The following is a 17,193-nucleotide window of genomic DNA, read 5'->3' on the forward strand; positions in this document are numbered from 1 at the left end:
CATCATTTAAGTGCAGTCAAAACCTGGTTAAATTAGAGAAAAGCTATTTCTGTCCTCAAGGCTACTACATAATATTCTTGCACTGACCTAACTCGAATCTAGATTCACATTTCGTTTGTGTCATTACACTGTGCAATGAATCGGATGATTGAAGCAGTTTATTAATTTCATGACCAAAATGTTTATAACACTTCTTAAACCTTTCAGTGGGAGAATTCACTTAAATACCAAATCCACGAATCACTTACAAGGTCAGGCTGCTTCATGACTGAGTGGTTGTTCTTTGTTCAGACTTCTTCCACACTGATGATTGAAAAACCTGTAACTTTCTAATTTTGTGTATTTTCCCCAAAACGTTTAGCTGCTGCATAATTCGCATCTTTTAGAAGTGGACTTCTCAGGAAACTTCAGTGATGTAAAACAAAAGTTAAATCTAAATACCTTTGGTATTTGTAATGTATTGAAATTAATGACCCTCAAATCAAATTAAGTTTCAGGTAGTGTTTAGATATATTTGAAAGACTAAAATATTCAATATGAATGCTTGAAACTCCAGCAAAAACACGATTTCTCAGGAACATTCAAATGTGGAAAGAGGAGGTTTTTGTTGGAGTGGGATGTCAGTATTTTTAAGTAAAATCTTTGATAAGAATTTGCTTTAAAATATTTCTATATGAACTTAGTGAAAATTGTAAGAGGTGGGGCTTTAAGAAAGTAACAACTTTATTTAAACATTTAACACTCGATTCTCTCTGTTAGCAGGGCGATTGATGCGCTGCGTCCGCTGTCCTGTGGCATATCATGGTGGGGAGACCTGTATTGCAGCAGGATCTGTAATACTGACAGCCAACAGTATTATCTGTAGCAACCATTTTGCTCCCAAAAAGGGGCACAGGCATCATGCTCATGTCAATGTTAGCTGGTGCTTTGTGTGTTCAAGAGGTTGGTTTGAGATTTTTTAACTCAACAATTATTTTAGCTCTTGAATAATTAGCTTTTCAAACTGATCTTCCCCTGTGACTTTCATATACAGATGAGCTGTTCCTGAAATGAACTGTTGCACGTATGTTTAAGAACATGACCAACACACAGGATACTTTTCCTTTCATTTCACAGGATTCAGCTGTCATAATCTCTTATCTTACTGTTGTTTCTACCCTCTGTGTAACAAAAACTCGTACATCTCCTTTAAAGTTTGCATCTTAAATCTATGCCCCATAGTAATTGACTCTTCTGCCATGGGAAAAAGCTTCTGATTATCCAATCTGCCCATGCCCCTCATAATCTTGTAGACTTCTACCAGGTTGCTCCTCAATCTCTGTCATTCCAGTGCGAACATGCCAAGTTTTTCTAACCCCTCCTCAAAGCTATACCAGGCAACATCCTGGTAAATCTTTTCTGTATCCTCTCCAAAATCTCCACATCCTCATAGTTGGTGACCAGAAATGAACACTATATTCCATGTGCAGCCTAACCAAGGTTCTATAAAGCTGCAACGTGACTTGCCAATTTTTAAGCTCAGTGCCGTGACCGATGAAGGCAAGCATGCTGTACGCCTTCTCAACTGTCTTCTCCACCTGTGTTGCCACTTTCAGTAACCTGTGTACCTATACACTCAGATCCCTCTGCCTATTGATATTCTTAAGGGTTTTGCCATTTGCTCTATATTTCCTACCTGTATTAGGCCTTGCAAAATGCATTGCCTCACATTTGTCCGGATTAAACTCCATCTGCCATCTCTCCACCCAAACCTCCATCCAATCTATATCTACTGTTTCCTGACGGTTATCATTGCTATCCACAAATCCACCAACCTTTTGCATTGTCTGCAAGCTTACTAATCAAACCAATTACATTTTCGTCCAATATATTACAAACAGCAAAGGTCCTAGTACTGTGTTAAGTCTTTGCATTGCTCAGATCATCACGATTGTAGTCTAGGCAGTGCCCTTTAATTGTTAATTGAAGCAGATTAGCCAGAGTGCCTGTTAATAGGAAGTGGATTTTTCTGGGTCAGAGACCCGTTTGGACTCGGGCTTTAGCAGGGACAATGAGATATTATGGACGCAAGTGCGACATTGTCCAGCTCAGATTTTATTTCTGTTTCTCATTCTCTGAATTGTGAAAATGCACCTTTAAAAACTTGTAGCCCCCGGCTGCAAGAATTGTAGCAGAATCATTCCCCTATTCAACTTTTATTGCTGCTTGTTTAAGTGTGATGTGTTACACAGCTGGTCTTATTCACTCAGGTTGTCTACTTCCATTAATTCAAGCATGCATTGCTCAAGGTAGTATTTATGTCCTGTAAAATTTTCAGCTTTTCCTTGATATTTTTACAAGCCAATCAACTCCAGATGCTACTATTCAGACTCTTTTGGCATGTTTTTCCTACTGTTAGCAGTAAATGTGTTCAAACCACAGCTAAAATTAATATATTTATTGATTTAAGGCAAGCAGAAAAACAATGCCACAACTAATGGCGCAATGTACATTGCATCATATTTACAGCACGTCATTGGTGCATGCATGAGTAGTGGATACTGTCGGACTGGGTGCAATGGAGTGTTATCATTGGCATTGTGCGCAATGTGCAGATGGATATCAGTGGCCATCTTGCATTGGCAAGAGGCATGAACAATTTGGTTGTATTTCTTAAGTGCCTTCTTTGAGTTAAACTTTTATCAAATATGTGAGTGCGTGTTTTAAAAAGAAGCCCTGATTTAGTTGAAAAATAATAATTGCTGACTTTCTGTTTGAAGTTTTCCTATATCACTCCCAAATAAAGTGCCCCAGTGCACCTGAGGTGAGTTTTGAAATGAAGTGGTAAATATTGTTTCTTTTAAACAGGATGTAAATTTCTATAAATGTTGCTTCCCTCCATTAAGTCTGGCTCATTTTCTACAGGGGGAAGCCTTTTGTGTTGCGAGTCCTGTCCTGCAGCATTTCACCCAGAATGCTTGAGCATTGATATGCCAGAAGGGAGCTGGTATTGTAATGACTGCAAAGCAGGCAAGAAGCCACGCTACAAAGATATTATCTGGGTTAAACTGGGTAGCTACAGGTCAGTACAAACAAAACTTTCATAAGTTTTATTAAATGTATTTCTCGCTTTGAGAATGCATGGCATGATTGATAGTATTTTAAAGTTGGAGATGGGCTTGAAATCCAAGATTGTTCTGTAAAAGTTACATAGTGCAAATTAGTTGCTGTTTCATTTGGATATAACCCTTGGAAGTCCATTCCTGTGAATTGTTTAGCAAAGTGATTGGGTCTAGAAATTTCTGGTGGGCTGCTAAGTAGATAAAATTACAGAGGGGAAGATAGCCCGTTGAGTCCTGGTGTTAGCCCCACTTCAAATCCTGAAAATCGATATATTCCATATCCTGGAGATTCCATTGATCAGAAACTGAACTGGGCTAACTATATACTGTGGTGACAAGCAGATCAGAGGCTATGAATCCTACAGCAAGTAACTCAACTCCTGGCTGTCCAAAGTCTGATTATCATCTATAAGGAGTGTGATGAAATAACAATACTGTCCACTTGCCTGAGTGAGTACGGGTCCAACAGCATTTGAGAAGCTTGGCACCATCCAGGCCAAAGGAATCTGCTCGATTGGCACCTTATCCATAAACATTCACTCCTTTCACCACTGACACCCAGTGGCTGCAGGAACTCACCAAGACTCCTTGGGCAGCTCCTTCAAAACCCACATAACGACCATCCGGAAGGATAAGGCAACAGAGACATGGGAACATCACCATCTTACGTTCTCCTCCAAGCCACACACCATCCTAAATCGAAAATGTATAATTCCTTCACTGTTGCTGGGTCAATATCCTGGAACTCTGTCCCTCGTAGCAGTGTGAGTGCACTTACGCTACATGAACTGCTGTCGTCCACTACCTACTCGAGGGCTTTGGGGATGGATAATAAAATCTGTCTTAACCAGTGACACCCACGTCCAAAGAAAGAAAGAAAAAAAATTGTACAAAATGGCAGGCATGTGATGCATTTGCTTTGTGGCATTGAATCCACAGTGAAATTGGGGTATTGAAGAGGCACTTTCTTTTATTCATTTAATGGAATGTGAGCATCACTAGCTGGGCCAGTATTTATTGCCCATCCCTAACTATCCTCTAATTCAAAGGGCACTTAAGCATCAACCATATTCCTGTGGATCTGGAGTCACAAGTCGGTCAGGTAAGGATGACAGATTTCCTTCCCTACTGGGCATTGTGAACCAGGTGGGATTTTATGACAATTGACAATGGTTTCATGGTCACATTAGATTTTTAGTTTCGTTCTTTTTTTCACGAATTCAACTTTCGCTATCTGCCATTGCAGGATTTGAACCCAAGTCCCCAGATCTTGCCCTGAGTCTCTTGGTTACTAGTCCAGTGACAATACCACTAGGCCACTGCCTCCCCACTTCCAAACCCCATTAGAGCAACTGTTATTGGAACCAGAATGACCAGTTTTTAATAAAGTCCGAAATCTGTGCTGCCTCTAGGAAACTGTTTTGTGAGCCCTGCTTCTAAGCTGCTAGTACATCTGTAACTTGTAGCCATACTTTGTAAAGTTTATTTATTAGTCACAAGTAGTCTTAATATTGCAATGAAGTTACTGTGAAAATCCCCTAGTCGTCATACTCTGGCACCTGCTTGAGTACATGGAAGGAGAATTTGGCATGGCCAATTCACCTCACCTGCACGTCGTTTGGAGTGTGGGAAGAAACCAGAGCACCCAGAGGAAACCCACACAGACATGAGGAGAATGTACAAACTCCGCACAGACAGTGATCCAAGCTAGGAATTGAACCCAGGTCCCTGGCATTGAGAGGCAGTAGTGCTAACCACCGTGCTGCCGCCTTCCAGAGTGGCAGAACTAGCAGGGTTTCTAACCATGGAGTATTTCCCTGTTTTGTTGCATGATTATCTTGCTTGACACAGGAATGGTCCTTTAAATTGTAGCCAGTGAGAAGGTTTAAAAGTCAGAAGAAATTAGCAATAACCAAAGTCGAAGGAAGATCTACAGTTTTAGTTTTCCTGAGAAGGAGTTGTTGCAAGAGGCTGTGATTGTAATGTATTGGGAATGTACATAGGTAAGCATGTTTTCCGGTTAGAAGAGTCAGGAAAGTAAAACCATAATAACTGTAAAATAGAAACATGGAAGATGTAGCCAAAGATATTGTTTAGAAGGTGAGGAAAGTATATCTTATCAAGAAGTGTGAATAGAGCCTCCTAATTTCTTCACTTATGGACAGAGAATTTGTAAAGATTTATGTAATGATAAAAATTCTCCTACTCTTTGAATTTGCTAAAAATTTAAAATGATTTCTTGTTACAATATTCTCTGAATAGGGAGCGTATTTCCCTATTCATTTATCAAGGCCCTGATTTTTAAAAAATTCAATTAAATCTCCCCTTCACTGTTTTACTGGCAGTCTCTCAAGTTTTCACCATAATCACCTTGCAGTAGTGCTCTCTGGCTTTCATGCCCTTCTGATAACTGGACATCCTAAACTGCAGAAAACTAATTGACTTTACAAGTGAAAAGAGATAAGTTTGTACTTTTCACCTATTTATTTTCCTTTTTCAAAGCTCTATTTGCCTTTCTCTACAATTTTCAACATTCTATTCTGTTGTCACAATCTATGCATATCAAAGAATGGCCATAGCATAGAAAGATCTCCCTTCAATTGTGTCTTCCAAAGGAAAAAGGTCCCAACCTCTTCTGTCTGTCTACATAATTGATATTCCTCACTCGAGAATCATTTTTGTGAATCTTTTCTGCACTTTCTCTGCCTTCACATCTTTCTTGAGGTGTAGAACCCTGAATCTGGGCACAGTTCTGAGTTCCAGATCTCTGTTGTGGCTAAGGTCAAGCCAATGTGCTATGCAAGTTTGACATGATTTCCTTGCTTTTGTACTTTATGTCCCTTGGACACTGTATGCTTTATTACCCATTCTCTCAACCTGCCCTACTACCTTCAATAATTTATATACACACCCTCAAATTGTACCCTTTTGTTTTATGTTACTCCTCGTATTCCAAACTGAACCAATTCACACTCTGCATTAAATTTAATCTGCAAATTGTCCACTCACGCCTCCAACGTCTGTCCTTTTGAAGTTCTGCACTACACCCCCCTGCCCCCTGCCATCCTTCCAAGTTGTGCATCATCTGCAAATTCTGAAATCATGCCTTGTGCACCAAAGAACAAACAAAGAACAACCCAGCACGGGAAACAGGCCCTTAGGCCCAACGAGCCCGCGCTGCCGCATCACCCTACACCTATTCTACCCTGCGTGTCTACGAATGGAACCCCTAACTTAGCCAGATTCTCAGTCATTAATATATTTCAGGAAAAAAAGCCAAGGTCTTAAGACAGAGTCCCTGGGAACTCCACTGTAAACCTCTCCTCACTCTGAAAACATCCAATACTCTGTTCCTGTCACTTACCCAGTTTAATATCCATTATCTACTATCCCTTTATTCTGAGAGTTACAACTTTGCTCACATGTCTGGTTGCATCACTTAATTTTTGGAAGTCCATGCCCACTATATTGCCCTCATCAACACTCTGTCCTCCACCAATAAACTCCAACAAGTTAGTTAAACACAGTTTGCCCAAAGCAAATCCATGTTAACTTTGCTTACTCAACCTATGCCCTTGTCCAAGTGACTATCAATTTTGTTCCAAATTATTGCTGCTTGGAGCTTCTTCTCCACTCTGCCCCACCCCCTCAGGTTAAACTGACTGACCCACAGTTGCAATGTTTCCATTTCTTGTTTTCCTTATTGACACGTATTATCTAGCACTTTCATGCGGTAAATTGCATCTGCCATCTGACTGCCCATTCTAGTCATCACCCCTAGGTATTTAGTACTGGTACTGCTGTATGCCCCAATAAGTGGACACCAATAGGAGTTATACTCTTTAGCCCTAATCCTTTGTTTTATGTTTGTCAATTATTTGTTCAGGCATTCCTTGAAACATTTTCAGTAAATTATTTCTGAAAAACACATCCCCTGCTCTCTGTTTACCAATTTAATCAGGCACTTCAGGAGCCTTACTCCTGTGTCCGTTTGCTCCCAGTCCTTGGGGATAATTTTTACTTTGCACCGATTTTGGAGATGTTGATTGATGCCTTGGCTGTTTTCTAGTTTCCCTGGAGTTCCTCATCAGTAAACCATCTGGTCCCATTTGATTTGTCTATTTTAGATTGGTTAGTTTCTTTAGTGCCAATTATCTTTGATAGTAATTTTCGCTAGCTGTTTTACACACCTACGGTGGCTTTGTACTGTTAATAGCCAATCTCCATGTGAAAAGATTAGGCAAAAGAACTTGGATGATCATATGTCCTGTATCATAAGCTTACCTGCACATCCCAGTAGCATTTTCTCTCATAATCTATCTTAGCCTTTCTGATTTTATTCCTCTGTCTGTTATACTTGATCTTACTTTCATTTTTCTGTTTTGCTCCTAAGTGCTGAATGTTTTCACAGTACACTTAACAGGGTATACTTGATTTGTACCATTTCTATTTAAATGTTTTCCATTGCTCACATACAGTTCAATTTGGCAGGTTTCCTTACTTAGGTCTAGAATTTGTTGTTCCCCATTCATGTGCCCTTTCGTCATCCTTCCATTTCTCAAGACAAGTATCCTATCCCAGTCTGTTTTTTTGAATAATTACAATCTGAAGCACTATTGTTAATACATACCTCTCTAAGAATGAAATTCATAGTTAGTGATTTCCTTTCTACTGTTTGGCAATTTTCCACTATTTAGCAATATAATCCCAGTTGTAATTATAATTGCAATCTTTCTCTCAGCTAAATCTTCAGGGATTTTCTTGCAACCACCTCTTCAGTTACTTTGTGCTCACGTAGGATATTGTTTCCAAATAATATTTCCTGTAAATTTTATACCCAGATATATTTATTGTCAAGCAAGACCAAAATTTGTCAACTCTGACAAAAAGTAATTCAGCTGAAATGTTAACTGTTTCAGTCTCCACAGATGCTGCCTGAATTTGAGTATTTCCAGTAGTTTCTGCTTTTATATATTTAATCCGGTGAGAGGGAATCCTTGGGACTGCATTGTTTCATTCTCACTTGCAGGACTGCACATTTTTCACACTTCTTGGAATGACTGCTTCTTTTCGGGCCTGGGATACAGTGAGAGTAGTATGCGGTGCTAAAGGTGAAGGTGCATGTCCAATGCAGTTCTTTGCTTTGGCCGGTGTGCGGGTGGAGGATTTGTTGTCCTGTTTGTGGTTCCTGTGTTGGTAGATGGGCCTGCTCGGTCAGGGGTCTGGGTCGCTGTCAGACTGCAGTTTGGTTTCAGAAGTTGGAAGATGTCCAGACCACGCTCTGTTGTGGACAGGTCGGAGGCCAGTAAGTGGATGCCTTCTCTGGGGTTGCGGTCACGGGTGAGCTGATGGCCAGGTTCACATGTTGGAGTCTTCAGGGTCACTGCTAGGTTGGGCTCTTCCTTTGGAGGATCTCTAGACCTGCAAGTAAATTTATAAGAACAGTGTTAGTGATTTTTAGGCAGTAGGAGTTGATTTCTAGGAGTATGGGGCAAATGTAGAAAGGGGGAGTAGAGGGAATGCTTGGGACCTGCAGGAGGTTATCTCCAGACTTGCTGGTCTGGCCATTGGGGTTGGTGGGATTTGTGGGGGGGAGGTTGCAGCCCCAGAGATGCGGGTCTGATTGTTGGAGACTGGCAGTGTGAAGACCCCGGCTTCGGCATTTTCCTGGTCACTGGGGGCGGAGGCCCCAACTTCTAGGGCATTTTCCTAGCCAGTGGGAGCCGGTATAGGGAAAACCCTGGCTCTAACTGCAGGTCCCAAGTGATCGGCTGGTCTGGGTCAGCTTCAGTTTGGGTGTCTTCAGGATCTGAAGGATGGCCAAATCTGTAAGAGACAAAACATCCCATGGCCTTGTTCATTGTGGCCGGGGACTTGAATCAAGCCAAGCTCGAGCGTCTGTCCATCCATGCCACCAACACATCTCCTGTTCTACCAGAGGTCCAAACATCAGAGACCACTGCTACACAAATATCAAACATGCCTACCGCGTTATCGCCCACCCACGCTTTGGCAAATCGGACCACAAGGCTGTGGTGCTGCTCCTCCTCCTGACTTATAAGCAAAAACTGGAACGGGAGAATCCATTCAAGAAAGTCATGCGTTGTTGGTCTGAGGAATCAGATAATCTTCTATGGGATTGCTTAGAGTCACTAAATTAGTCAATATTTAAAAACTCTGTGACCAGCCTGAATGAGTACACTACAGTAACTGACTTTATTAATAAGTGTGTAGAAGACTGTGCCAAGGAAGCAAATTTGTATTTTTCCTAACCCGAAACCATGGATGAACAATGATATCCACTGTATGCTGAATTCTAGATCTGAGGAATTCAAGTCAGGCAACCCTGACCTATACAAGAAAGCCAGAAATGATCTATGGAGATCCATCAAAAGACACTGCTGAACCAAGCTAGAGTCCCAGGCTAGCCATACGGATTCCTGCCAACTATGGCAAGGTCTGCAAGACATAACAGGCTACAAGATGAAAGCATGTAAAATCACCGGCTCGAATGCACCCCTCCCTGATGAGCTCAATGCATTCTACACCTGTTTTGAACAAGAGGTCAGTGAGATCACATCCTCCATCCTGGAAACCTTGGATGAACCTTTATCCAAGGTTAACATCGCAGATGTCAGAGCAACCTTCTCAGAAGGTAAACCTGTGGAAATCGACTTGCCCAGATGGGATACCGAGATGAACATTCAGATCCTGTGTGGATCTGCTGGTGGGGGTATTTGCAGACATCTTCGACCTCTCTTTACACTGATCTAAGGTCCCTTTCTGCTTCAAGAAGACAACCGTCATCCTGGTACCAAAGGAAAGCCAGACAGCGTGCCTTAATGACTACCATCCAATGGTTCTAATATCCACCATTATGAAGTGCTTCAAAAGGTTAGTCATGGCCCAAATCAATTCCGGCCTCCCAGATTGCCTGGATCCACTATGGTTTGCCACAACAGGTCTGCAGCAGGAGGCAGCTCCCTGGCCTTGCACTCAATCCTGGAACACCCAGATAACAAAGACACCTATGTCCTTTTATTCCTGTCAAATACATCTCCAAATTCCATGACATGGGGCTCAGCCCTTCCCTCTGACTGAACCCTGAACTTCCTAATCCACAGACTGCAATCCATATGGAAGGACAACAGCATCACCTCCATGATCATTCTCATTACCGGTGACCCAGAAGGTTGTGTCCTCAGCCCCTTACTATACTCCTTATTCACCTAATGAGTGTGTGGCCAAATTCCCCTCCAACTCAATTTTCAAGTTTGCTGATGACAGCTCCATAGTGGGTCAGATCTCAAGCAATGACGAGATGGAGTACAGAAAAGAGAATCTCGTGAACTGGTGCGACGACAATAATCTCTCCCTCGATATCAATACAACACAGAAGATAGTCATCGACTTTAAGTTGGTGTTGTAAGACGACTTCCCGCTGATGTAGACAGGGGCATGTCCTCTATTACGCTTCTTAAAGTCCAACAAGTTTATTTGTAGCAAACGCCACAAGCCTTTGGAACAGGCTGTCCCTTCATCAGGTGGGTGGGAGTTCAGATCACAAACAGGACACAAAGACACAAACTCAATTTACATGATTAATGATTGGAATGAGAGTCTTTACAGCTAATTAAGTCTTAAAGGTACAAACAGTGTGAGTGGAGAGCGCATTAAGCACTGGTTAAAAAGATGTGTATTATTTCCAGACAGGAAAGTTAGTGAGATTTTGCAAGTCAAGGCAAGTTATGAGGATTACAGACAGTGTGACATGAACCCAAGAGCCCGGTTGAGGCCGTTCTCGTGTGTGGAACTTGGCCATCAGTCTCTGCTCAGCGACTCTGCACCGTTGTGTGTCGTGAAGGCCGCCTTGGAGAACGCTTACCCGAAGATCAGCGGCCGAATGCCTGTGACCGCTGAAGTATTCCCCAACAGGAAGAGAACAGTCTTGCCTGGTGATTGTTGAGCGGTGTTCATTCATCCATTGTCGTAGTGTCTGCATGGCCTCCCCAATGTACCAAGCCTCGGGGCATTCTTTCCTGCAGTGTATCAGGTAGACAACGTTGGCTGAGTTGCAAGAGTATGTACTGTGTACCTGGTGGATGGTGTTCTCACGTGAGATGATGGCATCCGTGTCGATGATCCGGCACATCTTAAAGGTTGCAGTGCCATCAATGGCGACAAAGTATAAATGGTTGAGAGCTTCATGTTTTTAGATGTTCAGATCACCAGATGTCCTGGTCCCTCCATGCCAACAATATAGTTAAGAGAACCCACCAACGCCTCTACTTTTTCAGACTAAGGAAATTTGGCATGTCAGCTATGATCTCACCAACCTTTACAGATGTGCCATAGAAAGCATTCTTTCTGATTGTATCACAGCTTAGTATGGTGCTTGCTTTGTCCAAGACTGCAAGGAACTACAAAGATCATGAACAAAGCCCAGTCCATCACTCAAACTAGCCTCCCACCCATTGACACTGTCTACGCTTCCAGGTGCCTCAGAAAAGCAGCCAGCATAATTAAGGAACCCAAGCATCCCAGACATACTCTTTCTACCATCTTCTGTCAGGAAAAAGATAGAAAAGACTGAGGACTGGTACCAACTGACACAAGAACAGCTTCTTCCCTGCTGCCATCAGACTTTTGAATGAATCTATCTCCACACCTTAACTATGACTAACACCACATTCTGCATTCTCTGCTTTGCTATGCATGCTATGCTTTGCCTGTATAGCACACAAGAAACAATACTTTTCACTGTGTACTAATGTGACAATAATAAATCAAATCAAATTTCCAGTCCTGATCCAGTTGCACTCTTAATATTTTAATTTCCTATTTTAATCAATGTCCATTTCCAAGTTGATTTTTCTGGTTCTCTTGTGTTAATGTCCATAACATTGATTTTGGGTTGCCTTGCCTTCTTTGGGTTTCTTTATTTTTAACATCTTTCTTTCCCTTCTGTACTTCTATAGTATTTACACATCTAAAGTTGGTTTATTTTTTCTCTTCTGCCTATATTTTCAGCACCTCCAGCTCTCATGTTGTCTCCAGTTCGCTTCACATTTAAGCCACCTTTAATTTTGCTGGTGGTTTCTGTTTATTTTCAAAGAACTGAATAGAATATTTACAATGACATTTGGGAGCCATTGTTTTATTACTTTACTGATTGGCTCGACTGAAGTTACTTGTTGCAGTCATCAGGTTTTACTTTTGTCTTGATTTATCTGAAATCTGCTATCCAAATACAGGTGGTGGCCTGCAGAGATATGTCACCCAAGAAACGTTCCAACAAATATTCAAAATATGAAGCATGAGATTGGCGAGTTTCCAGTTCACTTCTTTGGATCAAACGACTACTTTTGGACCCATCAGGCACGCGTATTTCCTTACATGGAAGGTGATAAGGGAAGCAAGGACAACAAAATCAAAAGCCTCAGCAAAGCCTTTAGAAAAGGTAACGAGAAAAATGAAATGCTGTGATTAATTGAAACTTTAAGCTGATACCGGAGATGAGGGGGTTAGACTGTGAAGAGAGACAGAATAGACTGGGTCTGTACTCGTTGGAGTTTAGAAGGATGAGGGGGGATCTTAGAGACGTATAAGATAATGAAAGGGATGGATAGGGTAGAGGTAGAGAGATTCTTCCCGCTCAGAAAGGACAACAGGACTACAGGGCACAGCCTCAAGATGGGGGGGGGGGGGGGGGGGGGGGTGATGGATGCAGTTTAGAACAGAGTTGAGGAGGAACTTCTTTACTCAAAGGGTGGTGAATTTCTGGCATTCTCTGCCCGTTGAAGTGGTGGAGGCTACCTTGCTAAATATATTTAAGTCACGGGTAGATAGATTTTTGACAGACAAGGGAATTAAGGGTTATGAGGAGAAAGTGGGAAAGTGGAACTGATCCACTTCAGATCAACCATGATCTTATTGAATGGTGGGGCAGGCTCGAAGGGCTAGATGGCCTACTCCTGCTCCCATTTCTTATGTTCTTTCTTGTCAGTGAGATACAGGAGGAGGCTATTCAGGCCATTAAGCTTTTTGACTTTCTAGACCACTCCAGCTATTCCCATTCCCCACTCTATCTCTATAACACTGCAAGTTTATTTCCCCCCCAGTGCCAATCGAATTTCCTTTTTGTTATTACTCACTGCATAAAAGAGCTCTCCCCCATTTACTCCCCTCTAATTTTTGCTTTCAAAATATGCTGTAAATCTCTGACCCCTAGTCTTTGTACTATTGATTGTGGAAATTGCTTTCTTTTTGTCTATTTTATCTAAAGCTCTCAAATTTATGTAAAGCTGTCATAATCTTGTACACCTCATTGAAATCTTACCTTCAATTTCCTTTATCTCCTGGACAAAGAACCACAGCTACGCCAACCCAACCTTGTAGCTAAGATCCCTCATTCCTTGAACCATTCTGTTAAATCTCCTCTGCATCATCTCAAGGATCCTGTCTACAATGTTGTGACCAGAACTGGACATAATACACTAGATAGCGGCTTAACCAGAGCTTTATAAAGATTGAGAAATGCTTCTTGCATCTGTGCTCAAATTCTTTACTTATGAAGCCTAGTATTCCATATGCTTTGTTCAGTATGCCCTGGTACCCTCAAAGATCTATAAACAGGATTCCCCATGTCCCTCCATCCCAAACCACTCTTTAAAAGTGCCACTAGGTATTGGTACCTAAAATCTCTCCCTATTCCTTCTTCCAAAATGTATTAAGTCACACTTGTTTGTATTAAATTCCGTCTGCCAATTCTGCTAACCTATATATGTCCTGTTGCATTCGATTGGTGTCATCCTCACTGTCCATCACAGCTTCAAGTTGGACATATTTGCTCTATTCCAGTATCCAAATTATTTATAAATGTATAAAATGGTACTGACATCTATTTGGTAATGTCAAAAGCAGATACATTTGCAAAGAAATGCTGTCTGTTAGAAGAATGGTTGGTTGGATGGATTGTTCCAGACAAATGTGAGGTAATATGTTTTGGAAGGTCCAATATAAATATACAGTAAATGGCAGAACCTTTAAGAGTATTGATAGGCAGAGATCTGGATGTACAGGTACACAGGTCACTGAAAGTGGCAATGCAGGTGGAGAGGGTGGTTAAGGCATACAGTATGCTTGCCTTCATTGGCTGGGGCATCGCGTTTTAAAATTATCAACTCGTTGCAGCTTTATAGAACCTTAGTTAGGCTGCACTTGGAATATAGTGTTCAATTCTGTTGCCACACTACTAGAAGGATGTGGAGGGTTTGTAGAGAGTACAAAGATTTACCAGGATGGAGGGCATTAGCTATGAGGAGAGGTTGGAGAAACTTCGTTCGTTTTCACTGGAACAACGGAGGTTGAGGGGTGACCTGATAGGAGTCTACAATATTATGAGAGGCATGGACAGAATGGATGGTCAGAAGCTTTTTCCCAGGGTGGAAGAGTCGATTGCTAGGGAGCATAGGTTTAAGTTGCAAGGTTTAAAGGGGATGTACATGATAGGTTTTTTTACACAGAGGGTAGTGGATGCCTGGAACTCGCTGCCAGGGAGGTAGTGGGTAAAATAGTGACTTTTAAGGGGCATTTTGACAAATGTATGAATAGGATGGGAATGAAGGGATATGGTCCCCAGAAGGGTAGGGGGTTTTAGTTAAGTCAGGCAGCGTGCTCGGTGCAGGCTTGAAGGGCTGAAGGGCCTGTTCCTATGCATTAATTTTCTTTGTTCTTTGTATGTTATTTAGTTTGAATTTTATGATAATTTACCATATATAAAAAAAAGGATAGCTTCTTCCCACTTGATTTTCCTACTTGACAACTTTGTTGATATCTCTTGCGGAGAAATGCTGAGTTGAATCCCCAAGTTCTACTTCCCATTTGGAAGGAGAATTTGGGATGAATGCTATTGTGGGCACTGGCACTTTATGGGAGCAGGTTAAAATGGCAGAGATTTAAGAGCAGATTGCCTATTTACCATCTGGTTTGCAAAAAGCAATTACTTATGACATTAGTAAGGGAAATTTTTTTTAAACTATTTTCGTAGTCTCGAACTAATTTTAATCTCAGTACTAGGGAACTCACAAGGATGCATCAATAGATAAAGGATTTTGGTACTTAGATTGCATTTGTCTGAAATACAATTAATATTTGCTGTCATAACATTGAAAACATTCCGGATCTAAGTTGACCTTATGAATGGTAATTTAAAATTTTAATTGGCTAGGTTTCTGTAACTTTTACTACTTGTCTCGCATTTTTTTTCATTCTTTCTGTTGACTCTTTAATCTTTCTGATTTTCTTCCATTTTTTTCCTGTGTCGTTCACTTGCTTTTTCAAGACACTGGCACAATCACATCATTGTTTAATTGTCTAGCTTTTTTTCACTTTACGTTTGGCACGTCTTCCTTGCCTGTGTCTTAAATACTTGCCTCTTCATCTCTACGGACACTGGAGGCTCCAACTTTTTCATAACCATCGACCTTATTTATGGACTGTCCTTGGATCCAACCAAGATTCTTTTCTGCTATCAAAGTAATATTCAAGTCTTTTCAAAATACGTGTTGTGTATGACAAGTTTTTAGGTGCATGAGGTTATCACTGGGTACCTTCAATACTACTTGGTGTGAATACTTAAACTTCATAGAAAGAATACCCAGTGTCACAAACCAGTCTTTCTTTCGCTCCACAGATAACCTGGGTGGCTTTGAGTTGATGAATCTTAACTTGAATGTGCCAAATGTGATTGCTGCTCAGGCTAGGACAGGGTTGATACTGTGTTCGTCATCCAAATGTATTGCGCTTTATTTACAAAAATGCTTGTATTTAATTATTTCTATCCCATCTGCAAAGGCTACTTTTAAAAAATGTCCTTTAATTGGAGGAACATAGAACCTTACACAATGTCGAAGAGACCAGAATAAAAACAGAAAATGTTTCAAACACTTTGCAGGTCAGGTGGTATCTGTGGAAACTTTGATTTTGGTTATTTGACCACCAATTCTTACTGCTCTTGAATACACCCAGCTTAACTAAAAGCTATCATAAAAACAAAAAGTGGAAATTTAATATACAGCAAATAGCATTGGAAGTGTTTTTGCTTTGAAGAGTCAAACCAACAGCATCAGACTATTTTTGGGTGAAATGGTTAGAAAAATGGATGAGCACTAATACTTACAACTCCGATAGTGAGCCCAGGAACTTTTCCAGAATGTAAGAGTGATGCTGTTTTTTAAACAGCCCTGGACTTAAACATGCAAAGACCCTGATCTTATGATTTTGACCAATTGTGAATGTTCAGTGTTAAAATAAATATATATTAGTATTTGCTGTATGCAGTTTTTTATTTGTAAGCTGTATCTTGTCGCTATAATGAAGTTGCCACTTTTTCTTTCTGGTCGTAAATATTAAGTCTACTAATTATTTGGTTTCAGCTTTAGAAGAGGCAGCAGAACGTTTTCAGGATCTTAAAACTCAGCGGGAGACCAGAGAAGCTCAGGAAAATGAGCGGAATGGTAGAAAACCTCCACCATATAAACACATACGGGTAGGTGTGAAGTAGAACTGGTTTCAATTTTTGTCTGCCCTCTCTGGTTTGAATGTTTGAGATTTGTGAGAATATGCAGGAGGTCATGAGGTAAGTTTTGAAAGCCAGCAATGTGCATGGGATGATTGTGAGGACTGCATATTTGGCAAGAACAAGACAGGAAAGCTCAAAGAAGTACTGATCATAATATTAAAATAAAGACCAGAAAATGTTAAACTTGCTGCCCACAAGATTGGTTGGACTTGGAGGCTATTGGCAGGTGAGAGGACAATGGCATCTCCTACCTGATTCACAGATTCTTTGATAAGATTGTGTGAGGAGTGCTGAATGAAAATGATTCTTCAGACATTGGTTCCGTAGTAGAAGAATCGGTCAGTCTTAAACTGTAGCGTTAAGGAACTGTTAGAACATAGAAAAACTACAGCACAAACAGGCCCATCAGCCCACAAGTTGTGCCAATGATATCCCTACCTACTAGGCTTACCTATAATCCTCAATTCTATTAAATCCCATGTACTCATCCAGAAGTCTCTTTTAAGACCC

The 17,193-nt window shown here is 41.0% G+C and overlaps 1 protein-coding gene and 1 long non-coding RNA gene across 4 annotated transcripts in view; one reads left to right on the plus strand and one right to left on the minus strand.

The window, feature by feature from the left end:
* Positions 1-17,193, plus strand: part of nsd2 (nuclear receptor binding SET domain protein 2) — a 127,512-nt gene that overhangs the window by 83,691 nt on the left and 26,628 nt on the right. For 2 of the 3 annotated variants that reach the window (XM_080202545.1, XM_080202639.1), the window contains exons 14-17: positions 760-942; positions 2,905-3,061; positions 12,356-12,561; positions 16,538-16,650. In XM_080202545.1, coding sequence (XP_080058671.1) covers positions 760-942; positions 2,905-3,061; positions 12,356-12,561; positions 16,538-16,650 — 659 coding nt within the window. The remainder of the gene's footprint in view (positions 1-759; positions 943-2,904; positions 3,062-12,355; positions 12,562-16,537; positions 16,651-17,193) is intronic. The other variant, XM_080202733.1, reaches the window with a different exon arrangement.
* The window catches only part of LOC145352659 (uncharacterized), a 57,488-nt gene continuing 48,174 nt past the window's right edge, over positions 7,880-17,193 (minus strand). The window contains exon 3 of the long non-coding RNA XR_013888571.1: positions 7,880-8,522. This is a non-coding gene — a long non-coding RNA (uncharacterized LOC145352659). The remainder of the gene's footprint in view (positions 8,523-17,193) is intronic.

The sequence above is a fragment of the Carcharhinus amblyrhynchos genome, chromosome 1 (genome assembly GCF_965287045.1).
Source record: "Carcharhinus amblyrhynchos chromosome 1, sCarAmb.v2.hapA, whole genome shotgun sequence".
Taxonomy (NCBI): Eukaryota; Metazoa; Chordata; class Chondrichthyes; order Carcharhiniformes; family Carcharhinidae; genus Carcharhinus; species Carcharhinus amblyrhynchos.